This window comes from Saimiri boliviensis, chromosome 16 (genome assembly GCF_048565385.1).
Source record: "Saimiri boliviensis isolate mSaiBol1 chromosome 16, mSaiBol1.pri, whole genome shotgun sequence".
Taxonomy (NCBI): Eukaryota; Metazoa; Chordata; class Mammalia; order Primates; family Cebidae; genus Saimiri; species Saimiri boliviensis.
The window spans coordinates 50431157-50454253 of NC_133464.1; the positions used below are offsets into that span (position 1 = coordinate 50431157).

The 23097-nt window shown below is 35.3% G+C and overlaps 1 protein-coding gene across 9 annotated transcripts in view; it reads right to left on the bottom strand.

Moving 5' to 3' along the window:
• TDRD3 (tudor domain containing 3) overlaps window positions 1-23097 on the bottom strand; it is a 408301-nt gene that overhangs the window by 317963 nt on the left and 67241 nt on the right. For all 9 annotated transcript variants that reach the window (XR_012514351.1, XR_012514352.1, XM_074387640.1 and 6 more), the window contains exons 5-8: window positions 20902-21043; window positions 14556-14627; window positions 12466-12615; window positions 5388-5528 (exon numbers count right to left, since the gene is read on the bottom strand). Coding sequence is in view for 7 of the 9 variants with exons in the window: in XM_074387640.1 (XP_074243741.1) it covers window positions 5388-5528; window positions 12466-12615; window positions 14556-14627; window positions 20902-21043 (505 nt within the window). In the remaining 2 variants the exon portion in view is untranslated. The remainder of the gene's footprint in view (window positions 1-5387; window positions 5529-12465; window positions 12616-14555; window positions 14628-20901; window positions 21044-23097) is intronic.

The window sequence follows — 23097 nt, forward strand, 5'->3', positions numbered from 1 at the left end:
TTTCTTGGGTTGGATCTCTTTCACTGTCTCAGTCACAATTTTGCAATGACAGTTTCAAAAGCTGCTTATCAATCCTTTGAAAATATCTCACATACTTGTGGTTAAGTCAAAGCATAAGTAAGGACTAAGGCTTGTTGGTTTCACCTGTAAGGTTACTTTTTGTGAAATTCGAAAGCAGAAAATTTTAACTGCCTGGCATGGCTAAAGTGGAGTAACAAGAGATTTAAAGAGATTTTCTTAAAGGGCACCCAGCTTAATTAAAAGTGGATATCCAAGTTACAAGTATAGTTTTTCTCTTTTTGGATCTTGTTTTTCTGGAAAAAAAGGTTTTTTTCTTTTCAGTTAACTGAATTATTTTTCTCCATTTTTTTTTTTTTTTTTTTGTCTTGCCATTCTTAATACACACAAGAAAGGCCCCTAAGACAACTTCTGGTAGCTGGGACTCCTTAGGAAAGATTGAGGAGGCACCACAGACCCTGATTTGGGGGAAAAAAAAAACCACTCTGTTTTATTTATGAAACCTCAAGAATTAAAAGCAGATAGTTCCCTCTCAAAATCAGAGACTCTATTCTGTTTTGCACTGTGTTATATGACAGTTTTGAGGTATCAAATTACTTCACATTATGAGAGAGCTATGGTGTGTAATAGATAGAAAACATACTTTAAGGATGCCTTATAGTAGTTATAGAAGGATACTTAACTCTCTGCACTTTGAATTAGAGAAGCAAGCTCTTGGTCACCTGAAAGATACAGAAACATCCTCACCCGCCACTGAGAGATGGGACTCTCATGGGGGATGGTTACAAAATAAGCTGAGTGGCTTTGGGTTGCCTTGCAATGAAATGCATGGTAGAAGCACTGCACTGTCTTCTCCTATAGTATCTCCCTCCTTTTGGGGATCCAAGATCCAGTGCAAAATAGCACTCTTAATTTTGGGGCTCTTTGCTTTCAGCTATGCCTGCTTATTAGACCCTAAAAATGCATACTATCCTGGCCTTGTTCCTCCAAGGGCTCTACCCTGAAGCCAGTAATCCAATTAAGAAACTGGCAAATGAAAAATCATACAAGTGCTGAATACTCTGCCTGTCTGTATTGCTATAATGTGTTCTGTGTAATGCCTATAAATAGAGCTCTAATTGATTGGCTTAAAGAAAAATAAGCACTAAAATCAAATATTCTTTAAGGAAAGATAAAAGCTGTAATGTCTTTTAGTTAATGTGACTTCAATCCTTAAGAAACAAAAAGTCTTAAGGATTATTGGTAAAATGCAAGTGTCATCAAAATGCAAATAGTCTAAATCATACAAGTCAGATACTAGGTTTGCTAATGTTGCAAGGTTGTAAACTGCCTGCTTTACAAATAGACAAGGCCTAGGACACATGGACTTAGATGCTGTAAAGAGTCAGACCTCATCTGCACTTCTATCTGGGTCCTTGCCTCCACACCTGATATATAATTAAAATAGCTCAGTAACCAGGTTTTTCACCAAAAGTAAAAGTTGCTAAGTGTTTATGGTGCAACATGTATTTGAGACCACTAAACAGTTTTACAGGCAAGGTGTATAAAAATAGTAAAATGTGTTTTTTAGCAAAAGATTATAAGAAAGCATGAAAATATAAATTTTTTCCAGGGATGAAGAAAAAGGTTATTTTTCTGGAAAAAGGTTATTTTTCTCCATTTTTTTTGTCTTGCCACTCAAGGCACACAAGAGAGGTCCTAAGACAACTTTTGGTAGCTGGGACTTCTTAGGAAAAATAGAAGAGGCACCACAGACCCTGTTTGGGGGGGGAAAAAAAAGCCACTCTTTTCTTTAAGAAACCCCAAGAATTAAAAGCATTTGATAAGATAAAGCTAGAGGTGTAAGCAAGTTATAAAAAGATTTTTAAAATTAATCTTGCAAAAAATGTGTAAACATTAACTACATTCAAAAAAGTATTATATGATCTTTTTATAAATTGAGTATTGAAATAAAAGCACAGCAAGGTTGTTTTAAGATGCCAGGGTCATAAAAGGTTTGTAAAGATTTCAACTCATGGTCAAACTGGTTAAGACTACATGGAATCATCTACAAGGTTTTGTTTAAACAAATTGGGATTAACATTAATAAACTAATGCAAAGATAAAATCTGGGCTTTCAACAGGATTTTCATGTAACAGTAAAGGTTAATGAAAGGTTTTTGCTTTTTGAGTCATCATTTTGACAAAATAAATAATTTGTGGCAATATGAAATTCTATTTCATAACATCAAGTGCTTTAAGTCCTCCAACATTTAGCAGGCTTCCCAACCATTGAACTTCAAGTTTTAAAATTGTCTTTCCTGATGCCTTGCTTTCTGGATGGTTCAGAGGGGCTCTGAATCATCCAGAAAAGAGAGAAACAGAATTGTTTGACATGAGATTACCCAAATGATGTTCATTTGCAATATTCTTTAAGTTATATTTTGGTAAATAATACAAATATATGTTCCAAAATTGTACAGAATTTCTAAAATTCTAATGTCTAAATATATGCTATTAATTGAGGTTGTCAAGTTATTGTAAACCACAGATAACTAAACTTTATCAGTCATGTTTTTAACTGTAACTAGGTTGGAAATTTTGTCATTTGCAGACAATTCTTGTCTTGCTTTGTTCCTTCTCAAAAGATGGGTTACAATCAAGCTATAAGACTTTAACAGGCGCTCTCAAATGCAGGATTCTAATAGCTTTGAAGATTGTAACACTGGAATAGAGGAAAAATTTACTGGATTCATGAAGCGCTGAAATGTTCACAAGTATCAAACAAAACAGCTTAATGAAAGAGACTGAATTCAGAGAGCTAAAGCAAACTTTTTGATTTTCCTTAGAATATTCCTGATCCTTGTTTGTTTTTCAAAGTCAAGGAAACTTATTTTGAACTATTTATGGCCTTTAATAATTGAGTAAGGTATACTCCTGTGAACAAATCATGTTTGTTTCTCTCTGCCTGGTTCCTCTAGAATTTGGAAACTATAGTGAGACTCTTATCACAATATAGTTGTTTGCATCAGTGCAATAGGAATCCATTTTCCTTTTGCAAGATAACATAATTAGAAAAACTGGTTATTTTATTAAGGCTTTGACTAGAAGGATATGCTTCCCTTTAAGGAGGCAATCTTGACTTGCAAAGTCCCATGGAGAGAACTGGCCTCATACCTACATATAAAGTCCCTGTACAGGGTTCCTAACCTATGATCAATAAAGAATGTCACTTTCTATCAGGACCAGGAGCTCCCAGTTTACCTTGCGGCCTTTAGAGGAGAGGATCACCCAATTCACAGGTATCTGAAGATAAAAACCCATGGCTAGGCACAGACATAAAAGATCTTATCTCAAATTCCTTGTGGAACAGAGTTCCATCAAAGACAATCCAAAAGGCCTATGCAGAAATAACCATTCTTGCTGCACTTTATGCAAATAATCAGGCCAAGTATAAGACTAAAGTTTATTCTATGAAAAACACAGTCCTATCATAATTTATTTTTACCAAAAATGAGGACTAGAGACAATCATTATGCTCCATAGCTTATACATTTGTTATTAAATTCCAGTCTCATTAATTGTTTTTAAGTTTCTTTGCCAACATTTTAGACTAACCCTGCTTATTCCTGTGATTCAAGTGGTGATCTACAGCTTGGAAGAAACAAAAAGGGATGGGTAATGTAAAAATCTGGATCAATATTCTAGTTCTGGGCAATTATCCTGCAAATTCTGTCAGGTAATGAAAGTGAGCAGGGTGCCCATAACCCAGAGGTTCATTTAGGAAGATAAAACCAAGGAACTTTACAGAGCCCCAAAAGGAAATTCTTTACCTTAGCGAGTAAAATTTTAGATGGAAATCATGTACTACACTACACTTGTGGGAAATTATGTACTACACTAATCCATGAGATCAGCTGGAGGCTATAAGATTCAAACTGCTCCTAAGATCAGTGCTTGAGATATTTTGCAGACCTTGTACTTTATGGATCAGCTGGCAATACCCTGATGGATTAACTGACTCATCTGACCTTGTGGCCTCTACCCAGGAACTGACTCAATGCAAGAGGACAGTTTCAATTCCCATGATTTATCTCTCACCTAACCAATCAGAACTCCTGGTTCACTGGCTTCCCCCAACCAACCAAGTCGTCCTTAAAAACTCTGATCTGTTGTGTAAAAGCACATCCAAAAAAAAAAAACTCTGATCTGATCCCAAGGGGCACAGTGGCTCACGCCTGTAATCCCACCACTTTGGGAAGCCAAGGTGAGTAGATCACCTGAGGTCAGGAGTTTGAGACCAGCCTGGCCTACATGGTGAAATGCTATCTCTACTAAAAATACAAAAAATTAGCTGGGTATTAGTGGCAGGTGCCTATAATCCCAGCTACTGGGGAGGCTGAGAAGACAGGAAAATCACTTCAACTCAGGAGGTGGGGGTTGCAGTGAGCCAAGATTGTGCACTGTACTCCAGCCTGGGCAACAAAAGTAAAACTCCATCTCAAAAAACAAAACTAAAAACCTCTGATCCCTGAATGATTGCTGAAACTAATTTTAGTAATAAAACTCTAGTCTCCCACAATAGCTTGCTCTGTATGAATTACTCTTTCTCTATTGCAATTTCCCTGTCTTGATAAATCAGCTCTATTTAGGCAGTGGGTAAGGTGAACCCACTGGGCAGTTATAGAACCCTAAGGAGAAAGCCAAGAAATCATGGAAATACCCACGAATGCTCTGATATTGTTATACTCTAGAATTTACCAACATTTGTTGGTAATTCTAAATTTCTTGTTATATGAGATAGTAAACCCCCATGGTTTAAGCTCTTTTGGATATTCTGTACCCTAAGGACAGAAATCAACCAGTCATTTACCTCTAAAGGCAAAGGAAAATGAATTTTTGCCAACATCCTTAGATCTGAAAACATTGCAGCATACAAGAAATATGTTTGACTCCTCTTTTATCTTAAAAATTCAAGTATGTTTTGCAATTAGGTCCACATAATACATATGCTTGCTTCACAATATTTTTCCCAAAAAGGAGCAGAAAACAAAATAAAATCATTTTTAGACAAAATTTGATAAAAGATGTGGGGAAGCACAGAAAAATGTATATCTTCGATGCATCATCTTTTGATGGCTTTTTATTAATCCATTCCAAAATATAATATTTGGACATTAGTAATTTAAGTGAGATAGAAGTTTTAAGTAAATTATTTTTCAAACAATCCAAATTTTTAATGATTTAATTGTAATCCTTAATGAAAGTCTTCAAGAGTTATAAGATCTATCCATAATACATTGCACAAAGCCAGTGGTGGTAATGAGAAAGAATAAAAGAATCCTTTAAAGAAAAACACTTTAAATTTGTAATTGGTTCTTTGGCCTTACCAGTTCTCTATAGACACCTTCATGTTTTCCCTCTGATTTGGTTGGCTTTTCTTTCTGTAAAACTTCCCTATTTCGGTTACCAGCAGCATTGGTATTGAGATTACTTCTAGCACCACCACCACCTCCTCCAAATGTCTTCGTCTTTAGATAAGAGAAAGATAAAAGAAAGATATGTAAACATTTAAAAATAGCTCTAAAACCTAAGCTATGACAAAAAACAACTGAAGTAATTAAAAGTTTCTCAACTGTGTTTTACATGAAAAAACAAAATATTAACTTTTTTTTTTGGATAGCAAAAATATCTGCTAGTCACAATCTCTTTTATTCACAAATCCAGACCAGGCAATAAAAATAATTACACAATTTGTGAATAAAAGGGAAGTCATGAAAATTACAGCTATAGAGAAGAAAATAATACAAGCATTATGAAGATTACTTGTTAAAATGATTTTAGAGTAAAATACTTGACTACTGTCTTGAGACTTGGGTTCTAAATCCAGCTATCAGGCAAGATTATCTTTGGATAACCAGGCAGTATTACCATTTAACTCAAATCAAAATTAAAACCACTTCTTCAATTACCAAAGACTCATTACTAGATTCATTAAGTTTTTGGTTTATGGAATCCCAGCAAAAAAAAATATATCTGAAATGCCTTCATAATCATTGCTTGTATAACTAGAAAAAAAGTATTTACTAATATGATACAAAACTTATTAGACTAGAAAACAAGGCAGCACAGGTAGGCACATAGGCTATGGAACTAGACAAGGCTGGGACTAATCTTGGCCCAGTCACTATCTTTAGCATTCAGGCAGGTCACTTAACTTCTACCTTCCATGGAGCCTCAGGCTTTTCATCTTTAAAACGGGGATTAGAAAACCTACCTCACTGGGATATTGGGAGGATTAAATGACAACATCGATATTAAGTTATTATCTCAGTAGCTGGCACATGGTAAACACTCAATAACAGATGGTAATTACTATTTTGGTTAATATACTAGAACAAAATTACCTGAAAACTCTGTTACCTGAGCGGCTCCAAATTAAATATATTTCCAAATTTTACATTCCGTAATTCCGAAAGTGCTTTTTCTTTTGGTGCCAGTGAAACAGCCCCATCTTCTGGGTGCATTTACTTATAATTTTCTTTCCATTTTATGGATTAAGGAATAGGATAAGTAGCATTTTCAGAGTTACTTTTCACTGCTCTGAAGTACTTACTACTCATTAATGTAAATATCTAGAACCATCACAACCTAAATATTACCCAAACATTATTACTACCTGTCCTTTATGAGCCACCCCTTTTTGTTCATATTATGTGAATTAGGCATTCATGATAATCATGACTATGAAACTCAAGTGGGCCTTAATGCTGTCTAGCAATCTTATCATGTTTCCCTAGGCCATTCATATTCCTAATCGTCTAAAACCCTATTTTACATGTTCTCCCTTCTCAAACTCTAACACCTTCTCTCACATCAGTGTTAACCATGCTTACTTCCTTACTAAAAAACAAAAACTGAAATAATCAGTAAAGAACTCACATAGATTTTGACCACATCAACCCACACACTGGTACATGCATGGTTACACTTTATCTTAACCCCATATGATTTATTGTACCACCAACCTTATGAATGTTAAGAATGAGAATGGAATAAACAACCTCCTCAATTCTATAGCAATTCTAAGTCCTTACGTTATGTAACTTTTAAATTGCCTTTGATAAGTTTAACACTCCCTTCTCCATAATACATTTTCTGCATTGTCTTGTTTTAATTTTTTTGTTGTTTTGTTTTGTTTTGTTTTTGAGACGGAGTTTCGCTCTTGTTACTCAGGCTGGAGTGTAATGGCACGATCTCAGCTCACTGCAACCTCCACCTCCTGGGTTCAGGCAATTCTCCTGCCTCAGCCTCCTGAGTAGCTGGGATTACAGGCACGCGCCACCATGCCCAGCTAATTTTTTCTATTTTTAGTAGAGACGGGGTTTCACCATGTTGACCAGGATGGTCTCGATCTCTTGACCTCATGATCCACCCGCCTCAGCCTCCCAAAGTGCTGGGATTACAGGCTTGAGCCACCACGCCTGGCCATTGTCTTGTTTTTATCCTGTTACTGGTCACACCTTGGCTGGTTCCACTTCTGCCATCTAGGCTCTAAGTTCAAGTTGAAGTGTTACAGGGTTCATTACTTAGCCTTTTCTGTTCTCTATCAATGCTCTTTCCTTTGGTGATCTCATTTGGTCTCATAATTTTCAATGCCATCCAGATGTCTACAACTCTCAAATGTATGTGTCTATTTTAAAGCTCATCCTTTAGTCTTATTGTCTATTAAACATGATTACTATTTGCATGTCTGGTAAGTACCTCAATATTCACATGTGCAGAATGGAGCACCGGATCTCCACTCCAGGCTTCATTTCAAGGCAAGAAACTCTAACCTGCCAATTTCTCTGGGTAAAACCATTAGGGTTTTTTTTTTGTTTTTTTGGGTTTGTTGTTGTTGTTGTTGTTGTTGTTTTTGAGATGGAGTTTCACTCTTATTGCCCTGGCTAGATTGCAATGGCGCAGTGTTGGCTCACTGCAACCTCTGCCTCCTGGGTTCAAGCAATACTTCTGCTTCAGCCTTCTGAGTAGCTGAGATTACAGGCATGCATCACCACACCCAGCTAATTTTGTATTTTTAGTAGAGGTGGGGTTTCTCCATGTTTGTCAGGCTGGTCTCAAACTCCTGACCTCAGGTGATCTGCCTGCCTCAGCCTCCCAAAGTGCTGGGATTACAGGTGTGAGCCACCACGCCTGGCCAGATTCATTCCTGATACCACATCTTCTCTTGTACCCTATATTGAATCTCAGTAACCCTAATGCTCCTTTAAAATTCCAGAATCTGACCACCCTGCACTACCTTCACAGCTGCTATATTTGTCCAAGCCATAACCATTTTTTAAAATCCTGGATTACTTCAGCAATTCTCTACTTGTTGGTTTCCAATTTTCCTTCTCTACAACCAAGTCTGAACACAACAGCTAGAATTAACCTTTTTTTTTTTTGATACCAAATCTCACTCTGTTGCCCAAGCTAGAGTACAGTGGTGCAATCTCAGCTCACTACAAACTCCACCTCCTGGGTTCAAGTGATCCTCCTGCCTCAGACTCCCCAGTAGATGGTACTATAGGAATGCGCCACCATGCCAGGCTAATTTTTTTGTATTTTTAGTAGAGACGGGGTTTCACTTATGTTGACCAGGCTGGTCTTGAACTCCTGACCTCGTGATCCACCTGCATCGGCCTCCCAAAGTGCTGGGATTACAGGTGTGAGCCACCACGCGGGCCTAGAATTACCCTTTTAGAATATAGGTCAGCTGATTTTAATTGCTATGCTCAAAACATACAAAGGCTCCTGTTTCTCCTTGAAGGAAGTACAATGTCTTTACAATAGTTTACAGGGCCCTACATAAGTTAACCTCTAGTATCTCTCTTGACTTTATCTTCTACTGCTTGTCCCTTTGTTCTCTCTGCTTCCATTGGCCACTCTGCTGTTCCTCTGTGCTCCTGCTTTAGAGCCTTTGCCGTGGCTTTTCCTTCTGACTGGAATACTCTTACTCAGATAACCAAGTAGCTAATTCTCTTACCTCCTTCAAGTTTTGACTGAGCTCTCACTATCTTGAGGCCTAAACAAACTATTATATTTAAAATTGCAATCTGCTTATTTAGTATGTTTACATTACTTATGATTCAGATCTTCTATGTTACATATCCACTGAGTTCTACAATTATCACTGGATAACCTTGGGCAAGTTCCAAGTTTGTTAGTTTTGAGCCTCCATCAACTCTCTCATATATAAATTGAGATGTTCTGATGTCTGCTATAAAAAAAAAAGATGCTTTAATTATCAAATATTTATGGGAAAACATAATATCAATTGTGACAACAAAAAGAAGCACCTTACAAAAGATTAACTATACTGTAATAAATAGACAGCTATAACCGCATCCAACAAAATCCTAGGTAGAAAAGTTCATTTGAGATAAACGTAAATCAAAAGAACATCTTTCTGTAATCATTTTAAAAATACGTATTTTCAGTATCTTCTGAATCTCCATAATTTTATCTCTTACTGAAACAATAAGTATATTTCATATAAGTTATGTAAAATGTATTAATTTAAGAAATGGTAAAACTGGATTTTTAAAAGTATGCCTTGGATAGAGGACCAAGTGAAGAATAGCAATAGTCATGCTTACTGAGAGCTCTGAGCAAGTGTTATGATCTGTGTCAGGGAGTACTTACATTAGTTCTAAATGTTTTATTCTCACATATGAAGTAGGTAACATTATTATCTCCGAGTTTTACAAATTAAAAAAGAAAAGTGGGGGGGAATATAAAAAGCTGAGTAACTATCCAAAGGTGTCAGCAAGATATGCTTTCAGGCTGTGATTCCAGAGCTTGTGTGTCTGGCCCCTCATTAGACTGACAACAGAAAGATACTGTGGGAAGAACAACCAAAATTCAAGAAGACTAATCCTTACTTCAAAATCAAATTGGAAAGCAATTGTAAGCTAAGATTCATTGCAGATTCTGAATAAAGGAAACAAAATTTCAATCTCACTGGTTAAGAAATGTCTATGTAGAAACTAATTTATGACCTAAAATTTCTTATCACAGTATAAGAGAAATCAGTAAGTAACTAGAAAAACACCTATTACAAATAAGCAGAAAAATTCTAAATAATGAAAAGAGAGCCTTTGGCTATCAATAACGTAAGAGGGAGGGGTTTGTTACTTCAGGATGTTGGTCTGGGCAAAGTTTTTTGGATAAGACCTCAAAAGCACAGGCATGCAAATAAAAATAGACAAATGAGATTGTATCAAATTAAAAAGCTTCTGCACAGCCAAGAATACAATCAACAGAGTGAAGAAACAACCTACAGCATGAAAGAAAATAATGGCAAACTATCCATCTGACAAGGGGTCAATATCTAGAATATATAAGGAACATGACAATTCAAAAAAAAAATAAAATCCAATTTAAAAATGGATAAATGATTTGAATATCATTTTTCCAAAGAAGACCATACAAACGGCCAACAGGTATATGAACATATGTTCAACATCATTTATCATTGAAATCAGCCCAGTAGTCCCATAGACACATTTTTTTGAATAAACAGAAACTGACCCTACTGATTCTTAAAGTTTGAAGCTTCCACTTGATTTATCTTTTTCTGAGTCCCTTCTTCAGGAAATGACACTCTTGCCTTTCAAAAAAGTATCAAAGAACTAAAATTCACCAGATCACCACATCCAAACAATGAAATGCCACATCGCTTATTCATCATAATTACTTCCTTACCCCTCCTTAGTTCCTGTTTTCCTGCATATAGTTAGATTTCTTCCCTGATATATAAATTCCTAATTTTAGCCCATCAGGGTGAAGAATTTGAGACTGACCACCCATCTTTTCAGCTGCAGCACTCAATTAAAGCCTTCTTTCCTAGCAACACTCATATTTCAGTGATTGGCTTTCTGTGCAGTGTGCAGCAGTATCTAGACTGAAACCTGGGTGTCGCATAACATCATCAAGGAGATGCAAATCAAAACAAAATGAGATATTATCTCAACCCAGTTAAAACTGCTATAATCAAAAAGACAAAAATAAAAAATAACAAATACCAGTGAGGATGTAAAGAGAGGTGAACTCTATGCACTGCTGGTGGGAATGTAAATTAGTGCGGCCATTACAGAAAACAATATGGAGGTTGCTCAACAAAACTAAAAATAGAACTAGCATATGACTGAGCATTCTATTACTGGGTCTTTATCCAAAGGAAAGGAAATTAGTAGGTCAAAGAGATTATCTCCCATATTTACTGTAGCCTATTCACAATAGCCAAGTTATGAAATCAACCTGACTGTCTATCAGATGAAGGGATAAGAAAATAATACAGGGATTGGCTCTAGGACTCCCATCACTCTCACATTCCCAGCAGATAACAAAAAACATGGTTGTTCAAGTCCCTTACATAAAATGATATAGTATTTGCATATAACCTATGCACATCCTCCTGTATACTTATTTTTTAATTTTTATTTTTTGAGGCTGTGTCTTGCTATTGTTGCCCAGGCTGGAATGCAATGGTGCAATCTCAGCTCACTGAAACCTCCACCTTCTGGGTTCATGTGATTCTCCTGCCTCCACCTCCTGAATAGCTCACATAACAGGCATGCACCACAATGCATGTAAATTTTGTAGTTTTAGCAGAGTTGGGGTTTTGCCATGTTGGTCAGGTTTGTCTCGAACTCATCACAGCAGGTGATCCACTTGCCTCAGCCACCCAAAGTGCCAGGATTACAGACCTTAGCCTCCATGCCCAGCCATTCTTGTATACTTTAAATCATCTCTGGATTATTATAATACCTTATATAGTGTAAATGTTATACAAATAGTTGTTATACTATCTCATTAGGGAATAATCACAAGACAAATGTGTATACATTCAGTACAGATGCAACCATCCATCTCCCCCCAACAAGTATTTTTGATCCACTACTGGTTGAATCCACAGTTAAGAAGTTGAATCCACATATATGGAGAGCTGACTGTCTACACATGATGAATACCATTCAGTCATACAATAGAAAAATTCTCAGCAACATTTTTATTCATCTCTCAGAAGTTGCTATTTCTCATAAATTGCTATGAATAAGGGGAAATTATCCCCCAAAAAGTGGCAACTAGCCCAACTACTAATAGGAAACTCTCTGCCACAATAAAAAGTGTGCCCAGTTGCTACATTCTTTAAAAACGGAAAGAAGGAGAAGAGAAGGGTAATTTGCCAGCAAGAGTAACTTGCTGGAACTACCTTAGAGATCTGGAAAAAGAACACATGAGTAAAACATGTAAGATTCCATAAAGAGACAGAACATTTCTACTTATGGAATATATAAGAAGAACAAGGTTAAGCATTTGTTGAATTAGGTAGCTTATGTGAAAAGACAGTAACGATCACGGGTAATCCAAACAGAACATAACGTTAAGAAATAAGAAATGTGTAATGATTTGATTTCTTACTTCTTTGCTCTTTGCAACTTCAGCAATAGCAGCAGTCCTTTGCTTTTCAAATTCATCATTATCATTTGTAGGTTTGACAGGCATTGTAACTTGCAATGTTTTTCTTCGATCAAGTTCTCTGCTATCCACTTGGACATGAGATACACACTTCTGGTAAAACAAGTAAGAATAAGTCAACTTAGTAGTTCCAAAAGAGATTCAAGTTTTCATCAGAAAGTAAAACTTCTTCAAAAGAAAGTATCTTGTATCTTTTACAATAGCTAAAAGCCTACACAAATAAAATTCTATCCCATATATTTAAAAGTAAAAAATTGGAAAAATAACTTTTAAACAAACATAACTAGCAAATACAATTAAAAGCTATATAAATTTTTGGCCATCTAAGCCAGGCATATATTTAAAACATATACTCGATCAAGAAAGCTAACCTTTCATTTTAGGATAATTACTTGAATAATTTTATATTTCAAACAATCTTGACTAATGCACAGTAAGATCTAAATTTGGTTTTGTCATGAAGAGCTTAATTTTCATATTATACCACAATATCCATATGTGGATTGGTTATTACAATTATATCACAATATAAAAAGATGTCTCTACACTTGATAAACCACACTCTAAAAACATACTCATGTCCAAAATCAGGCTTCAAGGTTTTTATATTTTTTCTCATAAAGTAAAGAAAAAAAGGCACCACTGCCTAAAAATAAGCCCTCAGTTCTGATCTCCATTCCAATTTTACCAGTAAAAATTCTATAAAATGAACTTTTTCTCAACTCATTTAAAAAAAATGAAGGAGGAAGATCTCAAAGAAATGTGTTATACAAATACAGAAAAATTTCAGTAATAAAAATATATCACATTGACACCAACACACACTTAGCATTACCTATCTTCAACCCATGTACAAGGCTGCAAGATGCTGCATAAGAATTTTTTCAGAATGAACTTTATAAGCAAATAATATTATTAAAATTATACCTTTTATTATATGCCCTAACCCCCCAAAAGCTGTAAAACACTTAAAAGTCTTAAGAATAATTAGATCATAAGTCTTTCTGGAAGAGAAATATTATCACCAAAATGTTTAAGAGTAAATTTTTACAAATATATCATTATTATTTTCAAATATAAGTTATCAGAATGTTTGCACTGCTTTCCTTACGGGGATTTTTATTACACTGGGAGAATATCAATCATCAACACGGATCACACCATAGAACTTCATACTTTCTTTTATCTTGGCTATCTCTTCTTCCAAACTCAGTAAAAGAAAAACCATTATTTTAAAAATGCTTCAAAATAAGTTTGATGCAAAAATGATTTACTTAAGTGAGAGTAGTAAAGTGAAGATCGTACTAAATACCAAAATTTAAACACACAGACACACACACACATAACCTTGTTATGGATGTGCAGATCTGTTGCCTACCTGTTATCTCCACAACTCACTGCTACTCTTAGCCAGCCCAGCACTTTTGAAAAAAATTAAAGAGCAAATGCAAGGCAGATTACCAATAGCTAAATTTTGATGGCATCATCAGAAGAGCAAGTGGCCACAGAATTATTCTTAGAATTGTCAGGGATAAAGCAAGAACATGTTGGAAAATATTATTGAGAATCAATTTGATGCTGAAGACAACTGAAATCACAAGATACTGGTGAGAAGGGGAGCTGCCTCAAAGTAGCATTTCATCTGATCACCCTGTGTGGCTTCATTTCTCTCCTCCATCTTATGTTTTTAATGAACAAATGAGAAATTATGACATATTTCTGTTTTCTTATTTTTGAACTTCTCTAAAAAAAATTCTTCCTCCATCCTATTTTAATTGGTTATAAGTTACTTTTCAGATATGACTCTTAATTGCTTCAATCTTTGAATTAACAGCTCTTGCAAACATCAACAATATAATTACCGTGAAGCCAAAAACCCAAAAAATTATTAAATTCCTTGAACTTCAGATTTGGGACAAATAACTCCATAATCTCTTAATAAATAGTTCAGCACATCATGAAACACAGTTTGAATACTAATGAAAAATACCTTTTCCTAATTTAAATTCAACTCCCAATATAAAAGTCATTACCTGTCCAAAAGGCACAAAAGGAGGTGGTCCACCTTCAGTTCCAATATTGCTTCTATTGTGTTTTGATAAGCTCTGTGGAAAAAGTCCAGTTACAAAAGACCTATTATACATTAAAACTATATTCCCAACATTTATAATGTAATAGGAATCTATCTATTGAGTAGATTCTTATAAGAAATAGGAAGAAAAAGACCTTCCATAAAGTATTTCAAACCACACAAAATATATTATTCTTAACTTCAATAACCAGGCAAAGACTCTCTCCTCACCTCCCCTTACTAAAACACATATTCACACATAACTTTCAGAAATATTTATCAGACCATTCCCCTAAGAAGAAAACAGTCCTCTTAAACAAGAAGCAAATTCAAAAATAACAAACTTTGGTAACAAGAATTCCATGTCAAAGCATAAAGCTGTAAGAGACAATATTACCTAGAAATTATCTTTAAAAATAAAATTTTTAGACACAAAATTTATTAGTTAACAACATAAAGGTGATTTCTAATTACTTAAACAGAACAGATTGTTACAGTATATAATATGGAGGTTCTTCAATTATACTGAAATTTCCTTAATGTTTTATGTTTTTCAAAATAATTTGCATTTTGAAAAAGTATTCAACCAATAATTGTTAATTAATAAAAATAAGCTTCCAGATCCAACTAACTTGAGTTTTTTCTTGAATCTCATAAAAATAGAGAGATAACAATGTATTATGAAAATGGAAAGAAAATCTTCTCCTAGCAAAAGCAATTTCTCACATGATAAAGTCTTTCAAAAATCCCATAAGGAGTCTTCAGGACTCTCTTCAGTTATGTATTTCTCTGACTTATTTTGGTTTTTAGGTATTAATATATACATAGATGTCTTACTAGTTATTATTTAGTACATTCAACTTTAAACTTTTTGTGCGTTTTAGTTATTACAGAAATCATTATGATTTAAATATGATGTAAAATACGACGTGACAACGTTGGGAAAAAAAAAACCATCATGTGCACTTTCAAGTCTATTCCAGAGTTCCTGAATCACGTAAACACTTTATAAAAATAATTAAGACTAATGACAACTGCAACATTCAGTTTACTGAGCAAATAATAATTTAAACTGTATATAAATGCTACATTTCTTTAAAACCTATCTTTAAGATATTAACTTAATTTTTTAAAACCACAAATGCATAAAATTATCAAGAGACTCTTTCCTTAATTTAAATATTAAACAGACTATTCAAACAGTTATAAATCATTTCAATCTATACTATCATTTCCTTTAAAAGTTCACAAATTGCAAATAATACCATATCTCAATAACATTAAATAATTAAAAATGTATTACAGGACCTGATAAAGGTACATGAGCAATCCTTAATCTCTCTTTATAAACAACTAACAATCTTGACAATGTGTAAGAAACAACATTTCTTGTTTTTAAGGCACAGGATAACAGATAATGGAAGACTATTATCCCTGAGAAAAACAGAAAAAAAAAGGTGAGCTTGGGCTTTCTGCTTGGAGCCATGATGCAGACAGAGATCATAGAGAGCTGAGTTGAGAATATCGGTCTCAGAGTTCAAGCAGGCTGATGCAACTGGAAGTTGTGGGGCTGTTTCAGAAAGAAGAACCTGCATAGAAAGGAAGCTCCAGAAACTTTCACCGTTGTTCCCTTGAGTCACTGCTAAGAACAGGCTGAGCCAAAAACAACTAAGAGATGTTAAGCCAAACAAGTACCAGAACTCATAAAGGGTATACAGACAATTCAGCCAGACTGGACTATGCAGACTAAAAACTCTTTGCACCTTCACTCAAGGCAAGGAATAGAAATCCAGGGGGCTAAAAAATATTTGGAACAAAGGCTACTGTAGATATTCCTTTCAAAGCTTCAATACATGTCTTGAAGGGGCCAAACTGATCAAAAGTAAATTAACTATTGACCAAAGCTAAGTCCTATACTCATTAAAGGAAAATAGCAAAATCCAGGCTCTCAACAACTACCAACATCACAATGTCCAGCATCTAAGCAGAAACTACAAGGCATGTCAAGAAAGAAAAATGTGACCATAACCATCTGAAAATTTAGTCAACAGAAACAGGGCCGTAGATGACAAAGATGGGAAACTAGCAAATAGGTTGTTAAACAACTATTATAACTATATTGAAGTATTTAAAAGAAAAAATAAATTCAACTAGAAAAGAAAAATACAAAAAAAAAAAAAAAAAAAAAAAAAGAACCAAATGGAACTTCCATAAAAGAAAAAACCATCAACAATGAAAATCTTATTGGATGGGCTTAAGAGTAAATTAGATAAAACAGAAGAAAAGATCAGTAATAAAGAATTTAAAGATATAGTAATAAAATCTAACAAAATGAGACCAAAGGAAAAAGCCAAGGGAAAAAAATGAATAGATCTTCAGAGACTTATGGGAAAATTATCAGCAGTCTAATGTATGTATAATTGAAGGCATATTAAAAAAAAAAAAAAAAAAAGTAGAAAGAAGGAAGAAAAAATATACTGGCCAAATCACATTTTCTAAATGTGATGAAAATAGTAAACTCATAGATCCAAAAAGTTCAGTGAATACCAAACAGGATAAAACATACATCAACCATGTTAGGTACGTCATAATTAAACAATCAAATTGTTGAAATCAATAATAAAGAAAACACTCCTCCAAGAGTCCCTACCTGGTCATGCCTGGAAGCAGGGTAGCCACCACTATCCCACCAGAGCACTTTTGCTGACATCCTCCTGCCAGAATTGTTTGCCTGTGACCTCACTGCCACTCCTTCAGAAAACTTCCCGCCTGCTGAGTCCCTGTCCCCCATCAGAATGCCCCCCTCCTGTGGTGCCCCTTGCCAAAGCTGCCCACCCAAGGCAAGCCAACTACCAATGCCAGAGTGCTTCCTACCTGTGGTGTTCCTGCTGACACCACCAGAGAGCCCCTAGCTGAAGCATCCCCCTCCCACACGGCCCTGTGCCTGCAGTGCCCCTTGCTGGAGCACTTTCCACCCAAAGTGCCCCAGCTGCCACCATAGGAGCATTTCCTGCATGTAGCCCTCTCACTTGCAGCACTCCCCATCATCCTGGCTAGAATACCACCACCTGTGGGGCTCTCCTCACTAGAGCACTCCCACTTGCACACCAAACACCCACGACATTCCCCAGTGTGAGCACCCCCAACCTGAGGTAAAAAGTAATTTAGAAAATGAACAAAACCTCTAAGAAATATGGGGTTATATAAAGAGACCAAATCTACAACTCTTTCACATTCCAGAAAGAAAACAAGCAACTTGTTCTCTCTTTTTCTACAGTCCACAGAACTTTTCCAAATCTCACTAGACAGGTCAACATGAAAACTGAAGAAATTCAAAGAACCTCTGTGAGATATTATGCAAGATGACTATCCCAAAGACACACAGTCATCAGATTCTCCAAGGTCAATGCAAAAGAAAAAAATCATAAAGGTAGCTAGAGAAAAGGGCATTTACAAAAAGAATCCCATCCAGCTAACAGCACACCTTTCAGCTTAAACCTTACATGCCAGAAGATAGTAGGGCCTATTTTCAATATCCTTAAAGAAAAGAAATTCCAACCAAGAATTTCATATCCTATAAAACTAAAGGTCATAAGAAGGGAAAAATGAAGTCCTTTTCAGACATGCAAAATACTAAGGGGATTTATTACCACTAGACCTGCTTACAAGAGCTCCTAAATGAAGTGCTAAACATGGAAATGAAGAAATGATACCTGTTATCACAAAGCACACTTAAACACATATTTCATTGTCACTATAAACTAACGATGCAATCAAGTCTACATAACAACCAACTAAAAATATGACGACAAAATCAAACCCTAACATATCAATATTGACCCTGAATGTAAATGGGTTAAATGACAGACTTATAAGGAATAGAGTGGCAATTGGATAAAGAAGCAAGACAACTGTTTGCTGTCTTTGAGGTTTCTCCATCCCTTTACTTTGAGCCTCTGGGTGTTGTTGCCATCCCACAAATAACAACACCCAGAGGCTCAAAGTAAAGGGATGGAGAAACATCTTTCAGGCAAACATAAAACAAAAAAGAGCAGGGGTCGCTATTCTTCTGTCAATTAAAACAGACTTTAAACCAACAAGTTAAGAAGGACAAGGAAAGGCATGACATAGTAATAAAGAATTCAACTCAACAAGAAGACTTAACTCTCCTAAATATGTACATGCCCAACATTCAAGCACCCAGATTCATCAAATAAGTTCTTCTTGACCTATGTAAAGATTTAGACAAACACAATAATAGTAAGAGACTTCAATATCCTACTGAAAGCATTAGGCAAATCAATACTAGGTCTCAAAGAGGTATTTGTGCACCCATGTTCATAACAGCATTATTCACAAGAGTTAAAAAGTGAAAACAACCCTAATGTCCACTGATGGATAAATGAACAAAAGATGGTATATATATACAATAGAATACTATCCAACCTTAAAAGGTAGGAAATTCTGACACGTGCTGCAACACAGATGAACACTAAAAATGTTATGTGAAATGAAATAAGCCAGGCACAAAAAAGATACATATTATAGAATTCCACATATACAATTTATTTAGTCAAATTCATAGAGACACAAAGTAGAAAGGTGGTTGCCCAAGACTGAGAGGAAGAAGGAATGCAGAGTTACTATTTAATGGACACAGAGTTAAGATCTGGGAAGACAAAAAAGTTAGGGAGGTGGATGGTAGTAACAGCTGTGCAACAATGCAAATGTTCTTAAAGCCTCCGAGCTTTACACTTAAAAAATTGTTAAAACATCAAATTTTATGTTATGTATACTTTACCACAATAAAAAAAAATTAACTATAGTTTGGGGGCACTAAAACATATAGAAATACGGTATTTTGTATATCTGGTATCAACTTGCTATGGTTACAATGACTGCATATAGTTTACTGAATGTTTAGTTTTCCTTCATTTCCAAATGGTTTGTAATTTCTATGTATATCACTGCCAGCTGCTCAAGTAACTGCACTTTCCCTGTTTCCTACATTGCTGTGGCTACCAAATCAAAAACTATAAAACCAAAAAGAACTACAATCATATTAAAATGTTTTTAAACGATTTTAAATGCAAATTTTTATCACTCCCTAACAAGAAATACTAACGTGGCTTGCAGGAAGCCAAGTGCAGAGACACATAATTAAACATTTCAAGGGCAACTGTCAAACTACTATTAAACTGTGTGTGTGTGTGTGTGTGTGTGTGTGTGTGTGTGTGTAAATTCAATAAAGGAATAAGTACTTCACCTTGAGTAGAAGCAATCATTTGATCTGGGTCTAAAAGCACAGGGATGATTTGGCTATGCAGGGATCAGGAGAGAGAAAACAAGATGAATGGTATAAAAGTGGGAAAACATTTTATTAAAAATGTAAAACTGAGAAAATCATAGAGAATAAGAGAAAGATGAATCAATTCCATTTGGTTACAACAAGATCTATGTGGAAGAATTTAGAAAGTTGAAAATGAAATGAAAACTGGAACTAGAGCTAGATTACAAATGGTATTCAATTCCAAATTAAGGCATTTGAAATAAAAGCAGGGTGTGACATGGTCTCAACTATGCCGACAGAAGAAAATCTGGTGGAAGTACATAAAATAAATCAGAAGATAGAGAAAGGATATGTGGATAGACAGTCAAAAGGCTACTATAGCAGTCCCAGCAAGAGATACTAAAGACCAAAACTATAGTAATAATAAGAACTGGAGAGCAAGGAAGTGAGATGAGATTTGACTGCAATGGATCAACAGAAATGGTTGCTGGAAGTAAAGCAGAGGAACAATCAATTACAAGATAACCTACATGACTGGAAGGATGAAGATACTGTTACTATAAATGGGGGAAAATATCAACAAATGAGACTAGGAAGTCAAGCACAACAAGAACTCCTTCATTATAGTGAAATTCTAACTTGCTTTTACTTGCACGTATGTGGGTATGTAGATAAGACAGGTATACATATATTCATATATATATACACACTTTCGTTTTTTGCAGAATTATATACAGATAAATTATACATAGATTATAACTGGTATCTTGACAGTTTTGAAACTTATCAGAAAAGAATGTTTAAATATAAGTAACAAAATGTAACAAATATTGAAAAATTCTATCTACGTTAGAAAAACAATATGCTTAGACAAAGATAGCTTCTCTATAGATAATCATATTCCATTCTATTCAACTCTGACAAAACGAACTAATTTTACCCTTCATTACTGAAAGGGCTCTTTAATGCAATAAAAAAGTGTAATGTTTCAAAAGTTCAAGCCATGATTTACACTTACTCTCTGTAACTCCCATTTCTCAATAAGGTGTTCCACTTCACCACCAAGAACTGTGGTGTTAGAGTCATTCAAAAGCAGGAATCCATTTTTTATGTCAACAATGCCTGACAGCTTAACTTTAGTTCCAGGTGGTGTGTTCAGGCTAAAACAAAGAGAAAAGAGTTAAAAACACACTGAAGCTCAGAACACACGAACACAGGGAGGGGAACAACACGCACTGGGGCCTTTTTGGGGGTGGGGTAGGGGGACGGAGAGCATCAGGAAAAATAGCTAATGCATGCTGGACTTAATAGCTAGGTGATAGGTTGATAGGTGCAGCAAACCACTATGGCACACATTACCTATGTAACAAATCTGCATATCCTACACATGCACCCCAGAATTAAAAATAAAAATTAAAAAGAAAAAAACCCAAACAAATAAAAATAAAACACGTTGAAGCTCTTTCCCAGACCTAGAATTCAGTTTCATATTATGACCTGATCAGGTTCTTCAAAATGCACTAAAACTGAAATTAATTTTTCAGGAGGCTGACTATCCCCAGAGAGGAAGTTAGAGGACCAGGAACAAAATTGGGATTTTGTTTGTTTGTTTGTTTGTTTGTTTAGACAGAGCCTTACTCTGTCACCCAAGCTCGAAGTGCAATGGGCAGTGGCATGAAACCTCTGTCTCCCGGGTTCAAGTGATTCTCTTGTCTCAGCCTCCTAAGTAGCTGGGATTACAGGCATGCATCACCATGACAAGCCAATTTTACTATTTTTAGGAAAGACAGGGCTCCACTATGTTGGCCAGGCTGGTCTCCAACTCCTGACCTCAAGTGATCCACCTGCCTCAGCCTCCAAAGTGCTGGAATTACAGGCGTGAGCCACTGCACCTGGCCAAGATTGTCATTTTCTATCTCAATGACAGAGAAATGAGCTTTAATCTTAACTTGCAAAAGAAAAAAAAAAAGGTGGACAATAACATGTCACAAAGTTGGGATAAATAAAGACATGATAAATAGAATAAAAACATAAAACATAAAATACTTTTTCAACTATGCTATGGTATACAAATATAAGATTTGACATTTTTTTCTCTGAACGTTAGCTATGCACAGCAAAAAATACTGTTTTTTGTTACAAGATTGAATTTCAACACAGAAGCTAGCTGACTAGTAATAAACCTACAAATTTAACATCTGTATGAGCCATAGCAATTGATACAAAATAATGCTTTTTTTGTTCACTGTCTAGTCAAAGATCAAATTAAAGTTATTTATGCACAAACTTTAAAAGGATTTTTATATGCTAATTTTAAGCTATTTATATACTAACTTTAAAAGAACATTTCTACAATAGGCTAATAGTATCAGATTTGGGGCAAACATTACACCATGCCTCTTTTTTTTTTTTTTTTTTTAAGGTGTGCACTTTTATTCAACTGGTCTCAAGTCAGTGTACAGGTAAGCCTTGGCTGCCTCCACCCACTCCTAGGGAGACCAAAAGCCTTTATACATCTCAATTTGGGGGACAAAAAAGGGGTAGCCACAGAGGCTAACATCTTTCAAAAATAAAACAAAATAAAAAGTATTAAGGGAAAGATTTAAAAAATTTTGCATTACATAATTCACACAAAAGCAATGCTATTATCTCCCCTGTGTGTACTCGGGAGAGAACTGGACCATTGTCCTTAGAGAGAGAGAAGTGGGGTGGCTTTTGGGAGGGCAAGGAACTTCCTGTAACAATGCATTTCACAATATTTGAAATAACTTAAAAAAAAGAACAATGTACAAAGTCCTCAGCCACATTGTAGAACTTTGTGGGATGCTCCGTCCAACCAATGGACTTGCACAGAAAACAAGATGAGATTGGCATGGCTTTATTTTTTTTGTTTGTTTTGGTTTGCTTTTTTTTTTTTTTTTTGGCTTGACTCAGGATTTAAAAACTTGAATGGTGAAGGTGACAGCAGTCGATTGGACCATGACTCCTCTTATAGAAAACCAGAGACAAAATGTTTACCCTCTTACCAACTCTTTGGCAAACGAAAACAAGGAAAGAAATCCGTTTTGTCACTTGGGTTTGTTCTAAAATAAAAGCATATATACCAAGCCCCACCCTCTCTCTCCTCACATACAGCAAGAAGTAAAGTACTGCAAATAGTACTTCTAAGGTAAAGTCTGTCCTAAAATACTTAGGATAAATTAGAAAACTATTC